The following is a 24,566-nucleotide window of genomic DNA, read 5'->3' on the forward strand; positions in this document are numbered from 1 at the left end:
ATACATGCACCCCCATAGCAGCATTATTTTCAATAGCCAAGATATGGAAGCAATCTAAGTGTCCAACAACAGATGAATGGATAAAGAAGATGTGGTATATACATACAACAGAATACTGCTCAGTCATAATAAAGAATGAAATTCTGCCATTTGCAGCAATGAAGATGGACTTACTTAAAGGGTATTATGCTTAGTGAAATAAGTCAGAAACAGAAAGACAAATACTCTGTTATCACGTATATGTGGAATCTAAAAAATAAAACAAATGTATATAACAAAACAGAAACATACTCAGAACAGACTAGTGGTTACCTGTGGGGAGAAGGGATAGGGGTAGAGACAAGATAGGGGTAGAGGAATAAGAGATGGAAAGTACTACACATAAAATAAATAAGCAACAAGGATATATTGTACAGCACAGGGAAATACAGCCATTATTTTGTAATAATGGCGTGTAATCTACAAAATTATTTAATCACTGTATGGTACACCTGAAACTAATATAATATTGTAAATCAACTATCTCTCAACTTTTTTTAAAAAAGGACTTTTTCAGACAAACAAAATCTGAGGGAATTCACTACCACCAGCCCTGTGCCATAGGAAATGTTAAAGTTCTTCAGACAGAAGAAAAATAATGCCAGACAAAAATACAGATTTACACAAAACAATAATAAACATGTGGGTAAGTATAAAACTATTTCACAGTAACTAAAAAAGAAAAATGTAATTGACTATTTAAAGCAAAAATATTAAAAATGTATGGTAAAGTTTATATATATATATATATATATATATATATATATATATATATATATATATATAGTTGTAAAATGTATGATAACAGCACAGAATAAGAGGGGAGAAATGCAAGTATACTGTTTTAAGGTCCTTAACTCTCTATGTGAAGTGGTACAATGAAAAACACAGTCAAAGAAAAGTGCCTTTCACAGTGTCTGAAACATTCGGTGAATGGAACACTTCGGGTAGAAGTGAAAATAAATATAAAGAGCTGGAGGAAGAAGTGCAATTGAGGTGTATGGAGATCAGTATCGGAGTCATGCTATCAGGAGCTGACTGAGACCACAGGAAAGCAGTTAAGAGATGATGTAGGCCCATGTAAGCCATTTCAATGACTCTGGAGGGTTTATAACGCACAAGGACAAAGTAAATTAAAATAAAGGTAATTTATTACAGAACAATACTTAAATTCAATTTCTAACTCAGTCATCACACCTACTAGAAATGCCAGAAGTTAAAAAGAGGAGGGAGAGGACTTCATAATTAATATGGTACAGAGAACCCTACTCATTAAAATCCCTAAATGCATGTCCCTGAAGTCACTTCACTATTTCACAAAGGTCTGGTGAAATTGACTTTTATGGATAACTACGCTGAGTCAGATTTTCTGTGTCATGACATTGAAGTATTGCCTACGCATAAATGTCAGGAGCCAAGTTCTCAGTGGGGCAGAAGGTGGCATGAGCATATTATCCAAAAAGAGAAGAGTGAATTTTGATTGCCTTTCTTTCATTTATGTATTTCTCTCTGTGTTAATAACAAATGCCATTCAAATTATAAACAGACGGCTGCACAAAATGCACAAAAAGGGAAGAAAAATGTTGAAAAAAGAATTCCATCAGAGTCATAAAGTGTTCCTTAAAAAATAGACTCAACAGAATTCTCAAGTCACCTAGGTTTTTACTTAAGTAAAATATTGTCAAAACAAAAAGGCACTTGTTTCCTTCCTAAATGGCCCTTTGACTGCTGTCCTTAGGTAGTTGTGATGGCATGCTTGATTTAGTATCTATCCTCACCAGAACATAAGCTCCATGAGTGCGAGAGTGTGCTTTTTCTGTTCATTTCTGTCTCCCTGGTATCCAAGACGCTGTCTGACCAAGGTAGATACTCAATGTACGTATGGTAAAAAAACTGGATCATGATAATGCTATGTGATAGGAAATTTTTACCTTCTGATGATTGCAAATGGTGAAGCAGCAAATTTAAGTGTAAACGATCAAGATGGAATCTACTATAAACCATCAAGACAAAATCTACTATAAAGAATTATGTTATATATAACAATAAGAAGAACAACAATAGCTATTATGTATTGAGTACTTTCAGTATGTGAGACTGCTTTACATGATTTATTTCATTTAATGACCACAACAATCTCATAAAGCCATAGTATTTTTCCATTTTATATATGGGTAAATGCAGGCTTAAAGAAGGTAAAGAACTTCCACTGTCACACACTGGTGGGTTGGGGATCTGAACCCAGAATCTGACTTCACAAACAAAAAAGGGAAGGAAGTTGTAAGTTGGTTGCAATGCATTTTGGGAGATAGGAAAACTCTACCATTTGAAGCAAGTAACGTGGGCAAACCTGGAACTAGAGTAGAATTGTAATACAGGATCTGGTACAACAGTGTCAGTGAGGCTGCACCATTTCACACTACACATTCTACAGTCACTTCACACCCTGACAGCAAGACACCTTCAAGTCCTGAATAATAAAATGGATGGAACCACTAATATGACCTTATATATATTATCATTTCTTTCATAAATAAGAATCAAAGAGGGTAAAGTGTTGTACTGAGAGCCAGACTAAGCATTAGATCACCTATTCTTGTCCCTTTAGACCATGTTGCCTCTTGAGATTATTTTCACAGGGCCTACTGTATAGAATTATATAAAGCCCCTCAAATTGAGAGGCATCTAATGGTAGGCAGCATTTAAAAATGTTATCTCCTCCTTGAACATAAAACTTAAGTCTTGAATATTAATTGTCATGAGAAATAAGAGGACCAGCAGCAAATACAACCACAACAGCAAGTGAGACCCAAGATTTGCTATATCTGGTTCTTGCCACCCCAAATTACCCAACGAAAGATATCACATACATACATATTTGCATGAATACAGACCATCAGTCAGAATCATGAGAAGAGAACTTTAAAAGAATCACACATTATATACCATAAGAATATTATTTACTTCAGCAAAATATTACTGGGATAAAAACACTCTTCCTTCTCTTTGGGGAAAATTTCCAAGAAAATTGTCTTTTTGGGGGGCTTAAGTAAAATTTTATGTCATATAAATACAGTATCATCTCATAAAGATACCTGGATGTTGATATATTCTGGTTTATGTATACAGTGCATTCTCCCATTAACAGACAGCTACAAACCAATAATAATTTGAAATATTGTTTTAAGCTGAGTAAGTCACTTGAAGCTGAATAAAAAATCATACGCATTACTAAAAATTACTCATGAGACTAATTACTCTGAAGTAAGATAGTTTTTTTCCCTCCCAGTCTATCTGTTCTTTATCCTGAGTAGGTTCTTTTACTACAATTATAAGATTTAAATAGTAGTTATAGAGAATATCTTACTGAGACGATTAAACAGAAGCAAGAACATCAGTACCAATCATTCTGGGCTGTCCTGACATTAAAGTATGATACTGCTATTGTCATTCAAATTCTCGGTATCTTAGGGGAAATGACACATCTACCCAGTGATATTTTTATCTTTACCTCCAGAATCTCAAGATCAAAAAAATCCTGAGAGACATTAAAAAGTGCATGTATAGTATTTTGAAAGCATACTATGGGAGACGTTAAAAGTCAGAAATAGAATATTGCATACGTGAAATTTATGTTATAAACCAATGTTACCTCAATAAAAAATAACTGGAAAAAAAGATGAAGTTTTTTCCTTAAGTTATTTTCCAAAGGGAAATATGGCCCCCTCAGATATGTACATAAAACATTAGTGCGCTCAACTACCATTTCTTACCAAATTCAACACTACCTGACATAGTATGAGAATATAACTGAGGATCAAGGCTACTGTGGGATAGGTCACCATCAGTCTCTTTATCTTACATACAATAAAACTAAGATAATGTGCGTTAACAAAGGTAGTTACTTTCAACCGTAATTTTGTTAAAGTCAACCGAATAAAAGAAGGAAAATGTGTAAAAGAAAAATTTTGGAAATGAAAAATAGTTGTCACTGGATGAATAAATGATGTTAAGATAAGAACACATTTTAAAATTTCTTTCATTTAATAAAAGAAAAGGCAAAAAAATGAAGCCTCTTCTAAAATGAAGAGGCTGATGAGATTAAAGTTCCATAAGCTATAACAAAAACAAAAACACTCCAGTTCCTCTAAACTAGGGCAGAACACTACCAGTATGCTGAATGCAAAATATATTATTTTGTTATCGGTCTTTACTATGTAGGGCTAGATAACACAAAGGCTCAGGCCAGTTCTTGGACCAGCGCATTTTTCCTTGGTTAAAGTAGGCTGAAAGGAAAGGGAATAGAGAAGCGAGGAAAGGGGAATCTATTCTTACTGTCAGGAATAGTGAATTTTATGCAAAAAGAAAAGCCAAAACTCTCTACAAAACAACATGGGTGATGAGACAGGCCACCAGCACAAATGTATCTAATTTGATAAAAGGGGAAAGAAATTAACTTAGATTAAATATCTATTATGTGTTATTTTAAGGGACAATATTTAACTTTTTTGAATATACTCTTGTTTTCAAGAATGCATTTCACTGCCCACCAAACAACTCCCTTTAACTCATTATTTCTTCAGTCTCAGTCACATTTTCAGATGATTCTATCTGCATTTGTATCATTACAGTAGACATTAGGTACAGCTGTGAAGTTATCATGTTAAGAACCATTGCATTTTAGACAGTCTTGTTCCCTAAGAGTATTATAATCTTCATAGATAGTATCAAAATGTGTCAATATCTCAGCAAAGTGTTTTTTTGGATTCCTATGTATTTTTGTTTCAAAATGAAATAATATATTTCTCAAACTGATCCAGTGGCTCTGAGCGCTAGGATGCCTCAGTTATTGGTATGATCAGCTGGCAATCAGCAGAATCACGACCACTTTAAGAAATATTTTAATGATTATAAATAATGCTGAGATCTACAAGACTGGAGAGACACAAGTCGTTTTCACTACCAGTGCTTTACATTTACTTCAGTACTTACATTATACTCAGACACTACTCCTTTATAAACTTCATAAAATTCTTCAACATTAACCCGATCCATGTTGAACTATATTAAAAAAACAAAAATAAAAACAAAACATAAGCCAATCAACCAAACAGAAAGGGCCACATTTAGCACGCAACATTTATGATCTCTTAGATATATTTTCTTTACTTTAAAAATGTCAACCTTTAATAAATTAAATACTCTTTGAAGAAAAAGTGTTAAAGGTCAGCTCATCAATAATAAATATCATTTTTAATCAAAAATAAAAACATATAACATTTATTGAGTACTTCATGTATCAAGCATTGTTCCAGGTCCTTTACATGCATCATCTCACTTAATTGTCACAACAACCTTACAACATAAGTTGTGTTAATAACCCCGACTTAGAGATGAGGTGAAGACTCAGAGGGGTTATGTGACCTTCACCGCTTGGCTGAAGCACTCTGATCCCACCAATCATGCTCTTAACCACTATACTCTACGTCGCTGAATAAAGCCTCGTTTTTCATACAAAAAGACTTATATGCAATGTAATGATGTTTATTGATAGATTAGTGGCACAAGAAAGAAATATTACTAAAGAAAAGTACTTCAGATTCTGTAGAGGGAGCTGGAAATACTACCTTTTCCCTCTCAAGCCTTCAGAAAAATCCCTAGTTAGTCTGGTTCGTAATAAACACTTCTATCCGGAAATCCTACTACTTTCCAAAAGGAATCATCAGAGTACGCTTATAAGATTAACCTACAAAGACTCATTCTTCTCCAGGCTAGATTCAAACTTAGTTAGAAATAAAATTTCATTAAGTTTGAGAGTCTCAAGAACCAAAACCTTGCATTTAAAAAAAATAGCCTCACTTTCCAATTTTGGTTTTCTCCCTACTTTGCTTCTTTGCCTGTTGCCAGGATTGAAGATCACTGAGAAGTTTCTGCCTACCCAGACAGTAGTTCAGACCAGGAGGACTTGTCTTCATAGGCAACATACCTATTATAGAGAGGGAAGTTTGTTTGATTTCAGTATCTTGTTCGATACTCATACAACTTGTTGTATTATTAATACAACAAAATAATAATGGAAGATAGAATTTATTAAGTGCTTAGTAACTTGCACTGGAAATTCTACAAGGTATTGTATAGGGTTATCTCATTTAATCCACAAAATAATCCACTGAGGCAAATAATAATATTCTCATTGCCTAACTGGGAAAACTGAAGATAAGGATGCTTAAAATCTGGCTAAATTCACATACCCAGAAAGCAGAAGACCCAAGATTCAGAAATAGCTTTCTGACTCCAAAAATCACAATGACTGACTGCCACTAAATTACCATGCCTCCCTCATAGGGTCAATTAATCCTTTTAAAAATTATTCTTGTTTTAAATGAGCACCTACTATGGGCAATCACTATGCTAGGTTGTAGATTTGGAGTTTGAGCAATGTTTACATCTAAAATTTCCTCAATGATTACTACTGAAGGAGTCTTACAACCTATAACCCTGTGAATACATCACCAAGCTAATACTCTGAGAACCTTTTGGCTAACAATTTCTTTATAGTCCCAGGGGGGAGTCTTCAACTATCAACTTCTGCATCAGCCTCTAAGTTGTGCCTGATGACTCTGCAAACTAGCTGATTATTTCTGACCTTTTTTCAGCTTACTGGCATTCCCACCAATCAGGGACACAAAATAGGCAGAACCCAAATTAGTGCCCTGACCTCTGATTTGGGGTGATCCTAAGACTTCATAGAAATCAAAAGCAGTTCCTTTCTCAGAAAAAGAGCAAATAAACTATATTGGTAAGAAAACTGGCATTTCACTATAACACTGGCATAAACTTGCTGGCTTCAAACATTGTAAAACCCAAATTATTTACCTGATTCCTATAATAATTTGTATCCAATTTCTTGTCAAATGTACTGGTAAAACAGCACAAAGATATGAGCTCTATAGAAGTTAATGTTTCTTCAGTGAAAAATTTCCTAGAAATGTACCAGCAGGGCAATTCAGAATGGTTATGGGCTCTGGAGGACCACTGGTGGGACTGTCAGCAGAGGAGCTGGAATGTGCTAACTCCAAGACGGCCTGAGGGGAAGTCCAGAAACCAGCAAAAGGCCCAAGTCAGGGGAAAACACTGAACTGATTCTCTTCCTTCATTCCTTCTTAGTCACAAATCCAGACAAAAGAAAACTCATTGTAACTATTTAGCTTAATTCTTTTTTTTTTTTTCGCACTTGGAACAACTAAAGCCACTGTATCTTGAAACTAAAGTTCCAGGAATTATATAAACCCACTTCATTTATTTTTTAACAGAGGTACTGGGGATTGAACCCAGGACCTCGTGCATGCTAAGCACACACTCTACCACTGAGGTATTTCCCTCTGTATCTAAACCTATCTTATATACTTAAATTAGATGCACCATTGGCATATCAGTTCTGTTAGTGAAAGATTACATGGGTAAAATCATTTCAAAGCCATTCTGACTTTGAGGTTATCAAGCTCAGTAAACCTATCCTTTTATGTTAATGCATTGAGTTCACAAGTATACAGAGAAAATTCAGTGTAAAACATTTTAAAGCGTATTTCAAAAAAAATCCTCAATAAATTATGACTCATTGCAAATTACCTACCATCTGCATAGCAGAGATTTCAAAACCCGCATCTCGGATGGCCATCACGATCTTTCCCAGCAGTCCTTTTGAAAAACAGAATAAATGAATACAAAAAATACAGAACGTCCAAGGTATTTTAGTTCTAGAGAAATGCAAATTTGCCACATCAAAGTACTTTGATTACACTCTATATGAAGAAATTCCAAGTTTCTGCAAGGGAAACCAAATCCTTAACACTGAGCATTTCATGTGATCACGTGGTTCACTTATTAAGTGCTTCAGGAATATCAACGATTCTCAAGATTATGCAAAAAACTTATAAGATACTGTTTTGCTTTTAAGGCCCCTGAAGTCTAGTGATGTAAAGAACATGAAAATCAAACAATTAAAATTTGATATTACAAAAAAATGAAATGCCACAGTACCAGATACAGGAGGAGTTCAAAGTAGGCGTTCAAAGGAAGAGAAATATCAAATTATCACTGAAGAGGCAGACAAATGCTTCAAGGGGAAATGAGAGCATGAACTGGCTCTTAAAGGCTACTGATAGATGGGATTACATAGAGACAGAGGTATAAGAGGCAAGAGAGAAGGCACAAACCTGGGAAAATGTGAGTATGCACACACAACAGTAAGAAATTAAAAAAAAAAAATAGCAAAAAAGGAAAGACATTTAATCCAAATTGATGAAGGCCAGACATGAGGAATTTGTTTTTTATCCTACGGATAAGCAATTTTTACAGCGAGGTTTGTAGACTCTGAAGATCTAGAACTGATTTTGTTATTCCATTAGTTTTCTATACAAGTCTTCTAAGTTTCTTTTTTTCAAGTCAGCTAAAATTCCCTCTCTCCCTCCCTCCCTCTCTCTCTCTCTCTCACACACACACACACACACACAAACACACACACACACAAACACACACACATACACTCCATATTCTGAATCATCTTAATGCTTACCGAATAACTCAAAATCAACCAAGTAGTTATCAGTGCTTGAATGTGCATTTTTATTTACTATCTTACTGCAGTCAAATAGGCTATTTTAATTATAGCAGGCTAAGGGATGAAAAAAAAGATAATAGATCTACTTTTCAAAAGATACATTTGTATCAAGTGAAGGCCAAATGCTATCATAACATGCTGTAGAAACAAAGATTTCTCAGAAGTCAAGAGTAGAAGAGACCCATGCAAAACTCACAGCACTCAGTACCATGTTCATAAAGAACTTGCTGATTCAGTTTTGGCAAACATCCTTTGTCACATGAAGATTAACTTAAATTTCATCCATTTTATAGTTTTGTTTGCAATGGATTTGTAACCTGTTTTAGTTAATACAGTTGTAGGTGCAAAAGTTTATATTTAGTTTTATATTTGGACATATTTAAGTTACATTATAATTAAAATAACTTACGTCAACACTGGGAAGCCATTAGCAAATTTTTCCTTCAAAATATACACTGCCAAAAGAAATGAATCACTGAAAATCTTGAACAGGAGAATATAGGATAAATGTAGTATTTTAGGAAAATTACTAATGTAATAGTGATGGGCAAGCTGGTCTGAAGAAAGGAACAAGGGATAGAAAGAATATCAAAGGCTGTTGAAATCATCTAGCATGCTCTCTGGACTTGGAGGCTAGTAGTAGAGAAAGAATGAATGAATGAATATAAGATATTTCCAAACAAGAAATAACAGGATTAAACTGGACATAGAGTATGAAGATGAAGGAATAAAGGTTTTGAGTCTAACTGACTAGAAGGATGATAGCACTTTTAAAAGAAAATAAGCTATGAAACCAAATTAAGAAAAAAGACACTGAATTATCTTGGATATAGAATTTTACAGCAGAACATTGACCAGCATTTGAGAAGACAGTACATCCAAAGATTAAAAAAAAAAAAAAATCAAGGAATAGATAAATAAACTCCCTGTATGAAACTGGTGATGTGGAGTTGTACTCCAACAGATAGATTTAATGAGGGGTACAGACAGGTTAGAGCTGAAGTGATGAGAGCGTATGACTACCTGTTTCACAAAAAGAAGGGCAAAAGCAAAGAGTGCTGGGAGAAGTGAGTTGAGAAACTGTCTAGAGTTTGGGGACTGAAGAATGAAAGTGAATAAGGATATGTAAAAGGAGATTTGCAAGAGAATGGAAGAAAACTTTTACAGTAGTATCACAATATCAAATTGAGAGGGAAATTCTTGGAATACAGTGGTAGTAGAGAATTAAAGGAGATTAACACTCTGGAAACTAAGATAAAGCCTGTGGCTTAAGCAAGATGGTATGTTGATAATAAAGTTGTATCAACAGAGTGTTAGGAAAGAGAAGTTAGCTAACCTATTACTAATATGTACCAAACACTCAGATGGCACTGGACATAACCAAAATTTCAGGTATTTTATCAATAGAAAAAATATAACCAAAAATTAGGAAAGAAGAAAGAAAATTAATAATTATTAGGGGCTGAGCTCTTTCATATGAGTTATTCAATTTAATCCTTAAAGCAATACACTACAACAGGGGCTACTATCCCACTATAAAATGAGAATACATTAAGATTTGGAGAAGACAATTTACTTAACGTCACAAAATCAGTGGGTCTCCAAATCTCACTGTGTTTCTGCAAGTTTTAGTTTAAAAAAATCAATACAGATATGGAAGTCTGATACATAAAACTCACTAGACAATGTAACTCCTTGAGGTAAGGACCATGTTCATCTTAGTATTCATTGCATCTCCAGTAACACTAGCATAGTTTGTCCAGCATGTAGTAGATGTTTAACAATTATTGTTCACTGAAGTACAAAGTCAATAAAAGAAATACCCAAAGAAACATACAATCATAACTCTCTGCTTGATGCAAGTCTGAGGGACTCTAAGGCTCTTCAGAGCACAATTTGAAAACAATAGCAAATTGGGAAGGAGTAATTAACATTAGAAAGGGAAAAAGTATTTAAAAATTGTTGGTTTAATGATCTGAGAAGAAAAGTTCATATTAACATCATGCCATATACAAATATTATTCCAAAATGATTCAACATAAATGTAAAAAAACAGTAATAAAGGCAATTGATTAGAAAAAGTTATAGGTGATTATTCTCCTCTCATGATAGAGGTAGCAATTTTAAACACAAAAAAAGTAGAGAAGGAGACGAAAAGGGGAGTTCTGCTTCTACTTTGACTGGGTAGCTCCTATTGAAATAACCTTCCCACAGATAATAACTAAAGACTCTGGGGAAAATAAAAAAAACACAAAAACACAGCTACCAGGAGGCTGAGTGGATTCTGTATTTTTTTCAGTGTTTAGCCTGAGGGAAAGCCACAGTCTGCACTAAAAATTTGATTGAAAACCTACAAAATAGCAAGCCTAAAAACAGGAAGACAGAGTTTGGGCAACCATAGCCACTGGCAAATGAGTAGATACATTATCTCAGAATAAAAGAAAAGCCATGGAAGGAAGCCTGAGTTCTGTGTACACATGTCACTCAAATCCCAGACAAACTGAAGCATTTATGTGTGGAGTGATTCCAAACAAGCTCAGCTACCATTAAAAGAACTGAACTGAAAATTTTGAGTTGTCACTCACCAAAAAGGAGATGGAGACCGCCTGATAAATTCAACAAGTTGACCGCTTGCATTTAAAACGTCAATATACCTTTGAGGAACATGACAATTTCCAGAGTTTCTACAATATACCATTCACAATGATCAAGACACTATCCAAAACAATGTGACATAAGAGGAAACAGGAAAGCATGATCTATTTCCATGACAAAAGAGAAACAATGGAGACCAAATGGGGATGACCCAGATGTCAGAATTCAGAAACAAAGATTTTAAGTTCCTACTATCACTATGATTAATGAATAAAAGAAAAACATGTTCAAAATAAATGGAAAGATAGGAAACTTCAATAGAAGATAAAAACTATTTTAAAAAATCAAATAATAAAAATAAAAAATACAATATCTGAACTACAAAATTCACAATAGAGACTTAGCAGAATAGACAGAATTAGAAAGAATGAGTGCATCATTAAAAAGTCCACAAATGATAAACGTTGATATAAATGCTGAAGAGGGTGTGGAGAAATGGTAACCCTCCTACACTGCTGGTGGGAATGTAGTTTGGTGCAGTCATTATGGAAAACGATATGGAGATTCCTCAAAAGACTAAAAATAGACTTACCATATGATCCAGCAATCCCATTCCTGGGCATGTGTCTGGAGGGAACTTTAATTTGAAAAGATATATGCACCCCAACCTTCATAGCAGCACTATTTACAATAACCAAGACATAGAAACAACTTAAACGTCCATCAACAGATGACTGGATAAAGAAGTTGTGGTATATTTATACAATGGACTACTACTCAGCCATAAAAAATAGTAAAAATGCCATTTACAGCAACATGGATGGACCTGGAGATTGTCATTCCAAGCGAAGTAAGCCAGAAAGAGAAAGAAAAATATCATATAATATCACTTATATGTGGAATCTAAAAAAAAGACACAAATGTATTTACAAAACAGAAACAGATTCACAAGAAAACAAACTTATGGTTATCAGGGTGGGAAGCAGGTGGGAAGGGATAAATTGGGAGTTTAATATTTGCAGATACTAACTACTATATATAAAATAAACAGCAAGTTTATACTGTATAGCACAGGGAACTATATTAAATATCTGGTAGTAACCTATAATGAAAAAGAATATGAAAATGAATATATGTGTGTATATGTATGACTGAACTATTATGCTGTGCACCAGAAACTGACACAACATTGTAAACTGACTATACTTCAACAAAAAAAGAGAAGAAAAAGAATCAGTGAATCTGAAGAGAGATCAACAGAAATTATGCGACTTTAAGAGAAAAAACTTGAAAAATAATGAACAGAGTTGTAGAGTAAAAAGATCCCAAAACATCTAACATATAAATGGAATCAAAAATAAGATGAAAAATATCTAGAGATATAATGGCTGAAGTTTTTTCAAGTTTTGTTAAAGGCACAAATTTAAATTCAACAGGTCAACAAATCTTAAGCAGGATTTTGTATTTTAAAGAAAGTATGCAGCTAGTAACAACAGTTCCCCAAGTTCCTAATTCTAATTTGTATTTGTAATTTTATCTTCTTTTGGATTTTTATCTTTGGCAACAACTACTGTCAGTTGTCATTTCTTTTAAACATACACCTATTTTAAAGAAAATGCCAAATACTCGTATCTGAATGACCACAGTTTGTCAGTCATACTTCTTTCATTCTTTCAAGTAGAACGACTATATATGTGCTTTTCCTAAAGACAGTATTTTATTTCAGTATGGATCAAAAGTGCTTTATGTATATTTTCCATTTTTTCACACAGAACACTAAACATTTTGACTTTAGGGTCAAAAATCAATAGAATTAATAATTTTCATCGTTTAATCAAGGACACTCAAGTGAAAGTGGCTTTTTTTATTTTTCTGCAAGTGCAAGGTGGTTAAAAATACATGAACTACTAGTACAATCTGCTGCTACTATCCTGATTTGTGCTAAGGCATCAGCAGTTTTATCAACCATTGCTTCTGCATGATCAGTCCAAATGTTGACACATTTTACAAGGCAAATAAATTCAGTATTACTATGTGATTTGATCTCAAGGATACCTAAAAAGGCCTTACAATAAAAGATAATGTTTTACATGATTACATAAGAATCCTGATCTAAATATGAAAGTAGTATTAAGCCTATGCATTAACAAATCTGCAAGGAGAAATCTACAATCTATATCCATTATAAATCTATAATCACATTAAACTATGTCCTGTGGAATGTACCACTTGAACAGAGTAATTCTATTCACAGATTCAAACAATAAAAGTTATAGTCCAAGTAACACTGGCATTGTGCCAAGAACAGTGAGCCATGAGTCAAGGATACTGCTTTTTTTTATTATTATTATTATTTTTTATTCAGTTGGTTATGCGTAGAGGCAGGAAAGAGGCATTTAAGAAACGTGTTCTGTGTTTAACAGTTTGAAACAACAAACTGTCAATGACCGTACGTCCTTTACTTTGTTCTAGAAAGAAAATGTTTAGGTGACTGAACAACGGACAATAACTATGTAAATGAAGTAACAAGATAAATAAATAAAAAGTAAAATTGCATGCCCCATAGCAAACCTGTTCAAAGGGGTCAGACGAAGCAGATGGCTTACTTTATTTGGCTGGTGTTTGCATAGCTAATTTGTTTTTTTTAATAGTTTGTTTATAACTCATGAATGCTACCTCTTAAAATGTTTTGAATGTCAAATCACCTCTCCATCTCCACTCCTGGTGCCTCAGTTCATACCCTGGTACCTTCCACTTGGATTGCTTTAAAGCCTTTTTAATAAGTGGACCTCCTGTATCTAATCATGAACATCAGACTTTGTCTTTCTAAAAACTCCTGCTGCGCCTGGGAATAGGAGCTCCCAATCCTCTTGTAGGAAAAGTAAACCATTTGACTGGAAAGGGAGTTGCCACCTTCCAATGTGACCCTATAATCATGGGCCTCTGTCAGGAGTCAAAAGGTGGGCACCAGACCTAAATGAGGTCAATCAAAGCACTATGCTCCCTAGACCAGACCAACTCACCCAGAAATGGGCCTACAATTGGCATAAACCAATCAGAGTCCTTCCCTGGAATTTTTTGTAGCTAGAACCAGGGAAAAGCACTCTTTCCACTGTGTTATACGTTACAGTAACCTGTACACTTGAAAGCAAGCTTGCAGTCAAAGAACCCACTCTTATACTATGGAAAAATTTGAAAAAAAAAAAAACAAACCAAAAAAACCCACTTTTACTATGAATGTTAAACTTACTCCTTGCAATAATAACATATAAACAGATGAAAACAAAATCTTATTCACAGAAATGAGACCCCATGAAAAGGACACTTTGGTGAATGAAACAACATACAAAACTCAACTTTAAAGAAGCAGCCAGGCAGTTGTACAAGACAATGTACTACACACTATACTCCACAACACTGATATTAAGTAGGGGTGGTGAGAAATATGGAGGGTGGAAAAATGTCAAAAAAGAAATCTTGCATTTGGGTAAGAAACTGTGAAAGAAAACTTTTAATCTTGATATAGCCAAGAATACATGAACTAATAAAATTAATACAAAAACAGATATGTTTAATATTAATAACCAATTTAAATCAAATTGGAGAAACTTGAGTTATACTAAAATTAAATCTAACAAAATAAAAGTAAAGGATATTTTAGCTAAAAAATGGGGCTAGTGTGTCCTTAAAATGTGATTAGTGTAAAAGCCCAGTCAAAGCTAGAGATTATTAGAGTTCAAATTAATTTTCAATGCTAAAATAACAAAAGAAATCACAAGCATTACTGAATTCACTAGAAGGAATTTAATACTAATCCTAGCAATATGCATAACAAATAAACTTGGGCATAAAAACCAGGTGGAAAAGCTTTCTGTTTCCTAGACGGAAGTATGTTACTAGTCAATACCACTTCACTGGGAATCTTACAGTAATTTTCAGCCAGATAAAAAGATCAACTCACAGATCAGTTTGGCTTCAAACGTCTGTTTATGACTTTTTGCCAGCTAGTAAGCAAAAATATTGTAGAATCACATTAAATCAATTGCAGATGAGAGTTTGGATTCAGCAAAATTGTTAAGCTGAGAACTAGTAAGGCACTTAAGTCTTAAAGGATCTCAAATTAATCCATTAGCTGACCATAAAATTTATTCTAGTAGCAAGTAGGCTTATAAAAATATAGACCTAATTCATCTAACAGCTTTTCTGATTCTCACTTACACTGCACACCCAGATCTAAAAATATACGTATTTTCCTTACCAATGTCTAATAACTATAATCTGTAATTCCTTACAAGGCAATTAAAAGAGTAACCAGTATCGCTCTATAGATGTACCCACAATATTGTAACTCAGTATATTAAAATTCACCAAATGTAACTGAGTAGAAAACAGTAAAGGCAGGCTCCCCACCAATGCAGGAACAACAAAGAAGACACACAGGACCTAAAATCTCCAGGAAGAGGCAGTCAAGAGCCCCTCACTGGGAAGACAAGGATGGGCTCAGCATAGCAAAGGAAGCCAAGAGCAGCTAGCATAGTTGAAAGATCTCAATTCTAAAACAAGGGTCATCCAAGTAAAACAAAGTAGGATACCAGGTTGACAGGGCAGAAACTGAAAGTTCTGTACTCTTAAGCAAATAGGTCTTCAAAAGTCCAAAGTCAATGCCAGGTTACTACAGAAAACAAGTCAGTCATACAATCACAAATCAATGCTAAGTTTTACATCACAGGACACTGCCAGCTTCTAGGTAGGGGGAGATCCTTCCTAATACTAAAAGAGGCCAATCCCTCTTGTGAAGTAGACTTCATGTTTCTCGGAGATTTTCATGAATATAATTAAACAAATGCTATACATGTTATAACTCATCAACGGAAATTTGTTTGCTTTATAGGCAAGCACAATGAAAAAGACTGGAAAGGTAATTCAAAACCATTAACTCTAACATGAACAAAACAAAGTAAATAAATCTTTTCCCTTTCTTAAAATGAGTCTGTTGTTTGTATTCTTTAAAAAAAAAAAAGAAGACATATGAAGAAAAGGATTCTCAAACCTAGTCTTTTGACAATTTCTAAAAATAGGAACATTTATTTTCTTTATTCCAGCTATCTAAAATCACAGTTAAGGAGATCACAAATTTAGGCATCTTATTAGAAGAACACTGTTTCTTCTGTTGATGGCTCTCTGATTTCCCCAGCTGGCAAGACCTCCATTGCCATTCATAGACAGGCTTAAAAATAGACGTAATGCTGCAACACGGCCACAAATTATATAACTCATGCTTCTTGTCTGTTGGAAGCACATTCTATATGCACTGGGTATGGGCCTCCATTTCTGTTCTATTTTCCAGCATAGTCCTTATGTAGGGGGCAGCTTTGCTGTGTAGCGGTTCTCAAAATGTGGTCCCTGCGTAAACAGCATTAGCGTGACCTGGGAACTTATCAGGAATACAGATGTACTCAGTCAGGGACTCTGAAGGTACAGACCAGGAGTCTATATTTTAAAATCCGAATGTGGTAATCCAGATGCACACTAAAGATTGAGCACCATGACTGGGAGCAAGACCTCTGCGGACAACAGAACATCACAATAACCACTCTCCTGGCCATGAAAAAGGGTAATGTGCTCTGAAAAGTCTATGCTTTTAATTTTCAGTCCAATTCTTCCTTAATCTCACTACTCCAAACCTACATCATCTTAAAAAGGAAGTCATAAAGGTGTTACATTCTTAAGTTTTGAATTTTTGGTCTTAACTTCCCTACCTGCTATCATTTAATTTTTAAGAGCATCCCTCATTGGGAAACACGCAAAATGGAAATAAAAGGGTATATGGTGAAAGTAAATCTCCCTCCCGTCCCAGAATCTCAGTCTTTCTTCTTAGAGGCAATCGCTGCTACTAATTTCTTATATATTCTTCTAGAAATATTCAACTTACTTACAAATATACAGATGGGGCCTTTTTGTTTTTAATGAAGTAAAAACATACTGTAACATCTATCCTATGTCTTGCCCAATTTCTATATATTTACTGTAAAATATAAAAAGTACATGTTTTATGGTAAAATATGTAACAGATATGCTCAGTTTAATAAATAATTTTAAAGTCAACATCTGTGGTAACCACCACTCAGGTCAAAAAATAAAAAAAAATCAGAACATTGCCAGGACCCCAGAAGCCCTCTGTATGTGCCTCTCCAATCATCACCCTCTCTCTTCTCAGGAACTACCTGACTTTGGAATAACCTTTTCCATGCACTTCTTTTTTCTTTACTACTTACGTATGCAATTCTCGAAAAACATAGTTGATCTTTGACTATATTTGAATTTCATAAGAATAGAATCGTATGGCTTATAGCCTAACTAGCCTTTATGTCTCATATGAATAGAACTTCAAATGAACAGAATCATATAACTCATAGTCTTACATAGCCTTTATGTCCTATTTTGTTCAACTTCATGATTGCAAAATTCATCCATGTTGTTGTGCTTGGCTGTCTGACAGAGAAAGAAGAACGGGCCACATTGTAAACAGAATCTCTGAAGGGCAGTAGTAAGCGATTTTTAAAACAAACATTTTTTCTGTACTCCTATATTTTCTATAATGTGTATTACTTCTGTTAATAGAAGAGGAATTCCAATAAGAGCTACCAAGACAAATTCCTGGCTAAAACTCAGCATTACCCACATCTGTACCTTTCTGGTGTCTATTCCTTAAAAGGAGCATTCTAGTAATTTCAATGCCTAAAGAACACAGTTACTAAAGAAAACATTCAACTTTATTTAATTATGTATCAATGTAAGATCTTTTTCTTAGAGTGATGACTTTTTCTAAAGATCTCAGATTGGTTTTATATATATCACCCAATTGTTACACTATACTTCTTAAGAATCTGCGTCATGTATGTTGAAACACATTAACTAAAAGCAATCTGATTAAATGAAAGCATTATCATACAAAGCCAAACATCATAAAGCTCATATTGAAAATTTCATCTTCTGACTCAGCCGACCGCTTAAGCAAGATTTGGCTTAAAGTTTGCCTGCCCTCAAATCCAGGATACTCTAAAGAACAAAAATAAAGAGTAGAGAATTGGGACATAAATCTATATGAAAACTTTCAAGATTCATTTCAAGCACACCAGAGACATCTGAGCTCTCTCCGATTTGCTTAAATTAAAACCCTTAAGATTGTCCTAAGGAGACACTGCAAACCATCCCTTTGATAACTAAGCTATTCTGTAACAACCTCCATGAAAACTGGTGTGGAGAAATAACTGGAATGCGTGACTCACTCCCTACTTGGCACACACACAAGCCACCGTAAGACAAAACAAAGATTTAGTTGATGTAAGCTGGTGATAGGTTCCAAGCTCTTGCTTGGAACCACAGGCTTTCCAGAGTAGGAAAGGTGTGAATATGCAGAATAGCAGGGTACCGTTTACTAAACCACTCGGAAAGCAATTACAGCGATCATGTCCCTTCAGCATCTTTCATAAGTATCAACTCCTCCCATTTTTTAACATGTCATTTGGAAACCCAAGCTTTCCAGAGACCCTTATAAGGTATTATCTTTTCTTTAGATGTGTGCACCCTTTTCTTCTTCATAAGAATCAACTGTAATTATATTGTCAGAATTTCAGCATTTATAATCTGTCATGTAATGTGAATCATCTTTTAAAGTCTTCAACATGAGATTATGCTACTTCGGCTTTTCATTTTTAAAACATTCCTTGATAAAGTAGCATGACGTGGCCTGAATCCCTGGCCTCCAGCTCCACAGGGATCGGTCCAGCTCCTGGGTTGGAGGAAAGAAGCAGCCCAAAGAGCAGGACCATGGCTGAGGTGGAAGAAACTCCTGCCTTCCTCCTATCACTGTGCAATTACACAGGCACTTCTGCAGAGGAGGGGCTGGAAGGAAAAACCAGTATCAGAGGTTCCTGCAAGGCAAGGAATCGGAACAAACCACCTTTAGAAACTTTGAGATAATATTTTCAAGTCTAGATCGTTTCTAGCTATGCTCAGCATTAGTTATCATGAGATCTAAAATTACATGATCCTTTAACATATACGTGCATGAAGAAAGGCAAAGCAAGTGGTATTTTGTCATCAAAGTTCTGCAAAAAAATCTTGCTCCTGCTCCTCCTTGAAGTCTCTGTGCCTGTCTAGAATCTAACAGGTCAACAGATCAATATCTCAAAGGCATATGTGTCAACGTGCTTCAATAATATTTTTCCCTGAATAGTAACTGCAGAATCAGTATATTAAAAAGTGAAAAAAAGGAATGGGAAGATGAAGTTTCCAACTTATTTTCAAATGAAATAATCCTCCTGCCAGTAAATATCATCCCCTAAATAATATACATAAAGGATATCCCACAGGCCTTAATATAGGTTTTAGTAACCTAGAAGTATAAATGCTACAAAGGTATAATAAAATAAAATTTGAATTTCAATTAAATACTCATTTTTAAAATATTTACCAAAACATAAGCTTAAATATTCAAAATATAAAACATGGACTAAATACAAAAGAAATCTAATTTTATAAATGATATTAAGTTTCTAGCATTTATACTTCTAAAGTTATGAAAGCCTAAAACTACACTAAGAATTTTGAAAGACCCATCTTAGAAGTCACTTTCCTTAATGTTACACTTCTAGTGCTCTTCCAATGAACCTGGGTTTCACTCCAATCGCATTAGAGAGAAATGTCAATCTAAGGACCACCTTGCCCCAGATCTAACTTTTCTCTTATTTTTATTAAACAATTGCTGTAAAGAAATAAACAGGTATTAGGCAACTTTGGTACAGCAGAGTGCCCTGGATACCCAAATTTTCCATCACTCTGACAAATTCTCACCAATCTAAAATCTAATCTGTAGAGCTATATGAACAACTGAAACCTGAAAAGTGACTCTTCCCTAGTCTTCCCCCTGGTTGCTATTAACCTGCCACACAGAACAAGCTAGGAATCTTCCACTTGGTATAAAATTTCTTAAGGCTAGCCTCCGACAAAGGTAGATCACCAGAGGAAATGCAGGGTGCTCCCTGCCCTCAGAATTCCTGATGAATGTTTCTCAAAATGGACAGCAGGTGTTCATCAGGACAACGTGGGGAGGTTTAAATGCTTATTTCCGGGCTCTAGTCCAGACTTAACTGAGAAAAGTTCTGAAGTTAGGGCCCTGAAATAAGCATTTTAAAAATCTCCCCAGTGGTCCTGATCCATGCGAAAGTTTGAGAAGCACTGTCTAGCCTACCAATGGCACAACAACACTGGTTCAGGATTGAGTACCTCATTCCAACCATATTAAGGTCTTAAGACGCTTTATATCACTTGAGGGAGACTGCCACATTGGCGGCCCCCAGTCAACCAAAATTCCTGCTAATTGTGCCTTTGTGTAATTCCTTCTCATATCAACTCTCATACTGACTTGGCCATGTGACCTGCGTTAGCCACTGGGACATTAAGATACATTGGGGATTCTCTTGGAATGCTCTCTTGGAAGCCTGCAACCATGCCATAAAGAAGCTTAGGACAGACTACTGAATGATGAGAACTCGTATGGGAAGAGTCTGAAGGATGAGAAGCAATCTTGTACATCCAGCTCCAGCACAGCTCCCAGCTGAATTAAGCTACCCACGTGACCTCAGGCGTACCACAGAATCACCAACTGAGCCCAGGTAACCCACAGAATTGTGAGAAATAAACCATTTTTAAGAAACTAAGTTTGGGGAAGCCATAGGTAACTACAACACTACTGGTTCAGGTTTGTTTTTTTTTTAAATTATCATGTGATATAATCTCTAAAACTGCTAGCATTAATAGCTAACATTTTACACTTACTATGCAAACTGTTCTAAGTACATCACTTGTATTAACTTATTTATGAAGTAGGCTCTATGACGTCATCTTCATTTTGCAGAGGAAAAAAAACGAAGCTTTGGAGAGGTCAAGAAATGTCTCCAAGCTCATATAATTAGTGTCAATCCATAGAATTTTCACAATCATTCCAAACATTTATACACTATAATCACCGTTGTCAGGTACAGCAGTATTTTCCCTGAGCTATTTGCCATTCTTTTATCTATATTCTTCTTTCTTCTTTTATCTATATTCTTGTTTCTTCTAATTCAGACAGATGGGTATAGACAGATCTTCTGCCTGTACTACATATCACCAGGCTCTGAAGACAGCCGAGGGTTCCTGATGCACACATCACAGTTGCTAGGTGCTGGTGCTTTGGCTGCCTAGCAACAGATGTTTCTTTATTCCAGCCAGGTGTGAAGAGCAGGTCATGACTTCCAAAGACAAAAGCCACAGTGATTTTTCAGTGCTTTGTCATTGATAGAGAACCTATAATTATAAAGGCACACAAGCCTGGAATAAATGTATTCAATCCTCCTGCTTTCACACAGTGATAGATTCAGTCTAAACCATCTACTTATTCTCTAAATGTCTTCAAGAAGGAGACATCAGACAAGACCAGATTTATCTGTTAAGAAGGACACCTTGACTCAGAGTTTGAGATGCTATAGTGCCAGGATGGTTCGTTTAGAATGTGTGCATTTTACATTATGTAAAGTATGCAACAATAAAGTTGATTGAAAAAATAAAAATTAAAAAAATTAACACTTCCCACACCAATAACTTGCAAGACAGAAGAAAAAGATTTCAGTGGCTGCTTAAAGCATTCTTAAGTCTTTGGAAAAATCTGGAGAGAGTGAACAAGATTAAATTCTAGTAATAAAACTAAGAGTTAAGAACACATGCTAAAATTTAGGCAGGACCAATTAAAATGTATACTCTTATAGCAGAGGTCTATAAACTTTTTCTGTAAAGAGTCAGATAGTATTTTAGGCTTTGCAGGTTTTACTGCAATCTGTCACGACTGCTCAACCCTGCTTTGTAGCATGAAAGCAGCCATAGGCAATACCTAAATAAATGGGCATGACTGTGTTCCAATAAAACTTGCTTATAAAACCAGGCAGCTGGCCCAGTTTAGCTCAATGCCTATAGTTTGTTGATCCCCTCATCTAGGGCTTTCAAACCAGCAGAAAACAAAGGGAAAGAGGGCAATGAAGAAAACTATCCAACAGAAGGTGGCAGGGTGGGGAAAGGGAGAAATGGGAAAAATGAAAAAACCTTAAGCAAAGGTAAAGAAAGGAACCTAAATCAGTTATCACAATAAATGGCAATGGGTTAAATTCAACTATTTTAAGATGAATAGATTAGATTGAAAAACTTAAAATTAAAAAAAATAGAAATGAAATAAATTTTAGTCATAGTGATTATAAGATACATACTAAAAGCAAAAGGCTAAAAAAATGGCAGAAAGCTATACCTCCTTTTAAGGTAAACAATAAAAATGATTACTGGGAATAAAGACACTACATAATAAGCAAAAAGATAAAATAATCACACATAACAAAGCCTCAGGATATACAGAGGAGACACAGTCCAAACCAAAAGCAGAAATGACAAATTCATAATAATAGATCATTTTAACAAGGAAGAATTTAACAAGATTTTTTCCAGAAGCTGATAATCCAACCAGACCAAAAAAAGTATACTTTTGAATAGAGGTTTGAATCAATAGCTATTTATACGTAATGAGGACAATGCAAGAAATACCTTTCTTTTCAAGCACACACTGCAGGTTTTTGGTTTTTGGTTTTTTTTTTTTTTTAATTAATCATGTGCTTAGTAACAAAGGACATCAACAAATTTCAAATAACCAATCATCATTGAGAACACATTCTCTGACAATGTTCAGACACTAAAAAAGACTCAAAGAACACATGGGCTAAAAGAAAAATTACAATGAGTACAAAGTGTAAAGGAGTGTAAGTGTAACAATGAAACAAATAGTGTCCCTGTTACCAGTTGGTAAGCTGGTGAAGGAGACAGAACATGACCATTAGGTAAAAATTAATATATAATGTACATTATATATTGTAGCTGTGTATGTTAGTTATATAATATATAACATTAAACTGTGCAAAGTGCTATAAAGGAAAAGCTGAGAATGACAAGAGAACATGTCACTTGGGGTTTCCCTGAGAAAAATGACATTTGGGGGAGTGGAGAGAGGAGAAGGGGATGCATATCCCAGGCAAAGGGAAGAGCATGAGAAAAGGCCCTGAGGAGAGTGGGAACAAAGGGTATTTAGGGAACTGAAAAGCAGGCAGTGGTGCTAGAGTGCAGGAGCAAGGGACAGAACACCTGGAACCAAGTGTACATAAATTACACCTAGGAAAAGGAGATTCCTGAAATATCACAGGATAAAACAAACAAATTAAACATCTTTAGAAATATCAAAAGCATTATTCCCATGTAACTGGAAAAGCGTTAAGGAGTCTTCTAAATTTATAATTCTCAAGAGCTTGTTTGTTATTCGTCTCTTAACTGCCATTATCTCGGCCAGAACAGCAGTCATTTCTGTAAGTCCCACCTTAAACTAAGCATTGTTCACCCAGTTAAGATGCTAGGTATTAAAATCGCCCTTTACAGTGGGGAGGGTGTAGCTCAGTGGTAGAGCACATGCTTAACATGCACAAGGTCCTGGGTTCAATCCCTGGTACTTCCATTAAATAATAAATTAAAATAGATAAATAAACCTAATTATCTCCCCCCAATAAATAAATAAATAGTACCTCAAAAAATGGTTAAAAAATACTTTTTAAAATAAAATAAAATAAAATAAAATAAAATAAAATAAAATAAAATAAAATCGCCCTTCATACCAATTATTATATAACCTGCTATCAGGAATGGCTTTCCACAAGGAATCAACTGACCTCAGTATTCATGGAATAACATAAATAATTCCAGCTGTGGACTCAAATAGCTCTGGATTTCGGGATGTTACCTATGTCTTCCAATTCTTAGATTCCACACCTATAAAGTAAATAATAAACTTGAAGATGGGGATTTATAGGGTCTAAGTGATAATCTAGACAAAGAATGGTATAATGGGATCAAATGAAGACAAACTTCCTACAAATCCCAACTCGCCACCTAAGAGCTGTGTGACCGGGCGAGTTACCTAACATATCACTGCCTAGGTTTCCTCCTCTGTGACACGGGCTTCAAATAATACCTAGCCTCGCAGTTTCAGGAATTAAATAATTCATGTAAAGTACTTATCACACCATACATATAAATTGCAGTTTAAAAAACTGTTTTTGTTTTTCTGTACTCAAGAAAATTCTTTACTGACAGTCGTATTAACAAGATTTGAGGAGACCTCCTCTGCCCTCAGTCAAGTCTTTACAACTACAATCCTATGAACTCTCATTTTCCCCTAAATGTTATT

At 34.9% G+C, this 24,566-nt stretch overlaps 1 protein-coding gene across 6 annotated transcripts in view; it reads right to left on the bottom strand.

Annotated features, from left to right (window-relative positions):
* Positions 1–24,566, bottom strand: part of NME7 (NME/NM23 family member 7) — a 172,010-nt gene that overhangs the window by 76,801 nt on the left and 70,643 nt on the right. For all 6 annotated transcript variants that reach the window (XM_010953830.3, XM_045515869.2, XM_074349780.1 and 3 more), the window contains exons 8-9: positions 7,673–7,737; positions 5,032–5,100 (exon numbers count right to left, since the gene is read on the bottom strand). In XM_010953830.3, the coding sequence (XP_010952132.1) occupies positions 5,032–5,100; positions 7,673–7,737 (134 nt within the window). The remainder of the gene's footprint in view (positions 1–5,031; positions 5,101–7,672; positions 7,738–24,566) is intronic.

Source organism: Camelus bactrianus, chromosome 21 (genome assembly GCF_048773025.1).
Source record: "Camelus bactrianus isolate YW-2024 breed Bactrian camel chromosome 21, ASM4877302v1, whole genome shotgun sequence".
Taxonomy (NCBI): domain Eukaryota; kingdom Metazoa; phylum Chordata; class Mammalia; order Artiodactyla; family Camelidae; genus Camelus; species Camelus bactrianus.